Genomic DNA, 6,005 nt, shown 5'->3' with positions numbered 1-6,005 from the left:
TGGTTATTCCACAGGATAATTGTGAGTAAAATCAAGAAAAGAAGATAAAAAAAAAAAACAGTTGTGAAACAGATTGCTTCAGACATCAATGAGAATTGCCAGAAACAATAAGAACGCAAACTATTCAAAACAGGATCAATGAGCATGGGTACAGAGGGAACTAATGCTGTGGAAACCATTCATCAGCCTCAAGAATAAGAAAAAAAGGTGACATATGCAAAAGAACATGGAGAGAAAGACAGCAGGTTCTGATGAACTGTCTTATTTAACTTGGATGGGTCTGATGGTAGAGGGTTTGTTTGGAAGCCAGGACAAGAATTTCAGCCAAACGGCACAAATTGTACTAATAAACCTGGAGGTGGCTGAGGTTGTTTTTACTGCAGTGTTGCTAGTGAATGGCATCATGAACTCAGATGTGTACAGAGACATTTTGGATGCAAATTTGAAATTATTCAAACTACAGAAGTGGATATTTTAGCAGGGTAATGATCCAAAACACCAGTCACCTTTTGAAAGAATACTTCCCAGAGCCCTGACCTAAACCCATAGAGCAGTGGTTCCCAGTTCCTGGAGATCTGCCTTCATGAGGACTTTAGCTCCAGCCATAATTGTGCCCACCTGACCATCTAATCATTAATCAAATAAAACAGGTGTGTTAGATTTTAGTTTTAAATGAAACCTACATGAAGGTGTATCTCAAGGAAGAGGGTTAGTGACCAGTGCTATAGAGCATCTATGTGATGCAACGGAGAAGAACTTGTCAATTGTTGTTGACAAGCTGTTCTCGGGTGGATGAACTGAAAGTTTTTTTGGTTGAAACGTGGAGGAAACTTCCACCACAACTGTTACAGAAACTGATTGATTCCATTCCTATTGTCAAGACCTTCTGTGAAACAAAGGATCCTAAAACACTGTATCTATCTGTGCCACTACTGAGTGTCCAACTACTTTTTTGTCTAATTCTGACCAACATATCTATTCTTTTTATATTCTTACAAATAACAACCTGTTTTGGGGGAAATACTGTAATTTTGCTGAAAAAGTGTACATGTGGTATCTTTGGCACTTGACATGCTGTTTTCTAATGCAGTGAGATTCATGCACTTGTATGTGTCAAAATATTTAAGTGTCCAAATACTTTTGGTTGCACTGTATGGTTGTAGCTTTGCCTCATATTATATTCTTCATCTTTAATCAGTCTGAATGTAACCTTGAAGGTGTTCAATCATGTACAAGTCCAAACATTTCCAAGTCAGCATGCCATCTGTCAGCCGAAATATCACCATGTCCTTGTCCTATCATCTTTATATATGCAATAATCATAAATTCAAGTTCAAATGGTCATCCTGATGAATAAATGATGTTATTATTCTTTGGAAACATGACGTTTCTATCAGCATCATTATATAAGCATCGCCGCTTGCCTCAGCGTGTTACACCAAGCAAGAAGACACTCCTGATTAAATGTAAGTGGAATTTTGGTGAGGTGCGACATATACATTTTTTTTATTATTACATTAAAACAAACATGCTTTACCTGCAGTGCAGAAAAATCCAGAACTATGGCTCATCAGACTGAAGTGATGTTGCTTCTTATTCTCGCCACAGCAGCAACAGTCTTTGGTAAGATTCTTCCCTGTTAATCAGGATATGTAAACAACTAAAATGATTCACTTGTAGGAGTATGGGCACTGCAGAAAATGTAGGTGATAGTATAGTTATAATACAGCTGTTTGCTTTTCTTTTTGCTTGTTTAACAAAATATCATATTATTGGTGAAAATATGACTTGTTTCCTATGCTGGGATTTTAATCAAATGAATGCCTTTGAAGATCAGAATTTGTCATCTGTACGTATAAGAAATGTAGAGAAAGTTATTTACCAAAATGATGACTTTACCCATTTTATTTGTAGCTGATGTGGTGAATCCTGAGACAGGTAAAATTAAAATTAAAGCTTGAAAATCATCAGTAGATTAGTCATGTCTGAGCACCAGCACTGACATTTCTCTGTCTTTTTCTGGTTTCTAGCGGCTGATTTTGATCAGATCGTGAAAGGTAATCAAAATACCTGCACAGATCCGCATGCTATTAAGAATCCCTGATTAGTACCATCTTTACCGATTTTAATATATATATATATATATATATATATATATATATATATATATATATATATATATAGATATAGATATATAGATATATAGATATAGATATAGATATAGATATAGATATAGATATATATTTCCTATTACAGAAGTTATAAACATACAAGGCCACTGAGGTAACATTGTGGTTATTTTTAATAAGGTGTGACCACAAGTTAACGTATTAAAGGTGCAATAGTTAATTTTTTATTCCTTACAAATTCCATGTACAAATAACCTTGAAGTAAATAAATAAATAAATAAATAAATAAATAAATAAATAAATAAATAAATAAATAAAACCCCAATGGGTTAAATAATGGCCTTAGCAAACGTGTATAAAGTCACTGTTTGGAAAAAGAAGTTCCTGTCTGGAATACCTGCTTGTGTTTGGATGTCAGTCATTTTATAGACACTCTAGTCTACGGGCCACTGTAGATTCTTGGGGTGGAGCTTTGTAAACATGAGTGGGACTCATTCAAATTTCTAACCTAATGCAGGCCAAGATTTCACATATCAAGACCACGAGTTAATTCAATGTGTTTAAGAATATGATTAATCTGACACAAGCTAACAGTATATTGTTTTGACAACACCAGTGACTCCAGTATGTCTTTACACTCCATTCCAAGATTGAAGAAAAGATTAACATCTCCATGTTTGGTTTCCAGTGACTAAAATGGTGTAATTCAATTGGTTTCTCTGTTCTAAGCTTGCTACAAGTAAAGTATTTAATGGTTATCTAATAGATCTCCCACGCTTGTCACATCTTGTTAAAATATAGCCACCATCAGCTCAGTAGCTCCATTTCAAACAATTTATTGACAAGTTTTTTTTTTCTTTCTTTAATGCTAATGAGTCAGAATCCAAAGAACGTCGCGTAGACAGCAAATGTTCCACATGCTGTCCAAATGGCTGGGTGACATATGAGAGACGTTGCTTCTTGTATCAGGCCAGAACGGACTGGGCTTCTGCCGAGGTTCAATTCATTTCATTAAACCTGTGTTCACATTTGTCTTTACAGAAGAGTGAGAAATGTTATGAAATGCTTATTTATTAGCACATCAGTGGTGGAATGGGTATTATATACACATAATACACATCTTTTATATCCTGGTTTCAATGCTAGTTCATGTCAGTAGTTTTGAATATAACTAGAACAAATGACATAAAAAAGTGAACTCCCTCAGCACAATTTTTTAAACAGTCTATGTAAAAATTAGGCCCATTATTAAGATGTGTTCAAAAGTATTCATGGAGCATGATTCTTTTTGGTTGTTTTTTTTTTTGTGTAATTTTCTGAACTTAAAATTGGCAACTGATATTATTTCTAGGAATAATACCATTGCTACTGGTAGGCTATGGATTGGCAATGATCAACCAAAATAAAATTTTAAAAAGCCTCCTGTTTTAGCATATAAAATTACAATTATTCATGAAAACTCATTTATAAAGAACCAATGAGGCGTCCTTACAATATGCATAACTGTGCATAATAACTGCATTACTTTTACATTTGTATTCATTCATTTAGCAGACGCTTTTATCCAAAGCGGCTTACCAATAGGAAATAGAAGCAAAGCGATATATCAAGCAGAGAACAATACAAGTACTGCTACCATACAAGATCCATAATTGAGTTCCAGAAGAAACAAAGTGCGCAGAGTAGAGGTGTAAGTGCCAGAGTATTTATTATTTTTTTTTGTATGGGTTGGTTAGGTGTTCACAGAAGAGGTGGGTCTTTAGCTGTTTTTTGAAGATGGTGAGAGATTCTGTGGTTGAGGTTGGAAATTGATTCCACCACTGAGGAACAGTTAGTTTGAATGTTCTTGAAAAGGACATTGAGCCACACTGAGTAGGCTCATTAATGAACATGCAGTGATGCTACAGTTCTTCTTCTTTTTCTAGAAACGCTGTCTAGATCTCGGTGCACATTTGGTCTCAATCCAGAACGAAAGAGAATATCAACTGGTTAAATCCGTTATCCGTGCTCATGACCCCTGGGAGAATCCAACATGGATCGGCCTCAATGCCTGTCAGAAGGTTCGCTAAGAATCAAACACTCCCTGATATCAGTCAAATATGTGAGCAGGGAATCATATAACTGTGTAGTGCTTGATTTCTTGACTTACACATGGTCAAATGAAGAAACTCTGAATTTGATGTTTTTTCCACTGTTCATCCTTTCAGAAATATTTCTTTTTTTGGTCTGATGGCACAAAATTGACTTACACCAAGTGGAATCCAAATGAACCCAATTTTAATAATAGAGAGTGCTGTGTGCACATGAACTGGAGTGGTGGGTAGAAATTTCCTTATGTAACTGTGTTTCGAATCTATTCATTTATTTTGGGTTTGGTGATTCATTTTAATTCAGTTGTCATGCCATGTATAATATATATCTATATTTCCATTTTGTCTGCAGGCAGTAAGAACTGGAACGACATTCCGTGTGATCACAGCTATCCCTTTGTATGTGCCAAGAGTATTTACTGAAATGCTCCCAGCTTCACCTTAACAACTATAATACAATATTGGAAAGGTTTTCCTTGTCACTAATGGATTTACAAAAAAATTACTGTGGCAACTTACCATAAATAGAGCAAGAAAAAAATCTTTAAAAAATAAATAAATAAATTGTATTTCATTAATGGGTATCATTTTGGTGTCATTATTAAATACACTCTCAGGAAAATAAATACATCTAGCTCATGCACTGATCCTGCACGTAGGATCACACAATAAATGGTTTCATCTTCAAGAAAAGTTCCAAAAAGAATACTTTCATCACAACCTTCCAAAGAACCCTTAAAGCACTGGTTCAAAAAGTGGGTTCAAGGGACACTAGGGGTCTGAGAAGTATGATATTTAATAATATGTATATAGTCAGATACTGTACTGAAGTGTCCCTGATATTTATTTAGAATTTAAAGGGCTGCATTAAATTTGAGGTCTAAACTACTTCGAGACGTGCTTTGCTTTTGAGATGCACTGATCTGCTAGTTACAGGTCTGGCAAAAAATATTAAAATGGCTAGGACACATATGGTAAAAGAGTAGGGGTATACCCTTGTCCTGGTGAAATTCCCACATTGGCCCTTCTCTATCATGCTCTTCTAATAATCCTCATCCCTGAATTGGCTACATCACGCTCTCCTCTCCACTAATAGCTGGTGTGTGGTGGGTGTTCTGGTGCATTATGCAGGTGGATGCTACACATTAGTGGTAGTTCAGGATATTCCCCCCACCCCCCACCCCCATACAATGTAAAACGCTTTGAGTGTCTAGAAAAGTGCTATATAAATGTCATTGTAAGTATAAGCAAAGTTTATATGGAAAAGAGACATTTTCATGTAATTGGTCTTAAGCCACTATGTCATAATCTTATAACAGCTGTGACCAAACGACAGCACTACTTCACCCGTCCCTTCACTTGTTGCCATTTATGAATCTCATTTCAGTTAGTCTTAGTCATCTTACCAAGCACAGTTTATTTCAGTTGCCCATATCACAGGAAACATCTCCCTAGTTTTATATCTGCAGTTACAGAAACTTTTTAAAAAATCATTTGTGAATGATAATGCATGATACTTCAAACAACAAAAGAACATTTTTAACTCTTTGGGAATGTTTTTTGGGATAAATCTCACACTAGTAAACAGCTCAAGAAGACCTTGTACAATTATAAACAATAACTAGCACATGGAAATAGGAGTGTAATGATACACAAAACTTAATACACAGTTTTTGTTTGCAGGAAGATTAAGCATCGCCTGATTATGAATCTTAGTTTTCCATGTGATATTGATTAAAACATTCAACATTATAAAAGTAAAAGAACTGAAACTTAACAATGACAG

The 6,005-nt window shown here is 35.2% G+C and overlaps 1 protein-coding gene across 1 annotated transcript; it reads left to right on the top strand.

The window, feature by feature from the left end:
* The first annotated feature begins 1,394 nt into the window (after positions 1-1,394).
* Positions 1,395-4,791, top strand: LOC128633038 (lactose-binding lectin l-2). Its single transcript, XM_053681559.1, has 8 exons — positions 1,395-1,466; positions 1,544-1,623; positions 1,915-1,938; positions 2,031-2,057; positions 3,010-3,125; positions 4,055-4,189; positions 4,337-4,445; positions 4,572-4,791. The coding sequence occupies exons 2-8, from the start codon at positions 1,563-1,565 to the stop codon at positions 4,640-4,642; spliced, it is 543 nt and encodes a 180-aa protein (XP_053537534.1). The 5' UTR covers positions 1,395-1,466; positions 1,544-1,562; the 3' UTR covers positions 4,643-4,791.
* The last annotated feature ends 1,214 nt before the right edge of the window (positions 4,792-6,005 follow it).

This window comes from Ictalurus punctatus, chromosome 7 (assembly GCF_001660625.3).
Source record: "Ictalurus punctatus breed USDA103 chromosome 7, Coco_2.0, whole genome shotgun sequence".
Lineage (NCBI taxonomy): Eukaryota > Metazoa > Chordata > Actinopteri > Siluriformes > Ictaluridae > Ictalurus > Ictalurus punctatus.
The sequence above is the reverse complement of the archived record's forward strand: the minus strand, read 5'-3'. Positions and strand labels throughout refer to the sequence as shown.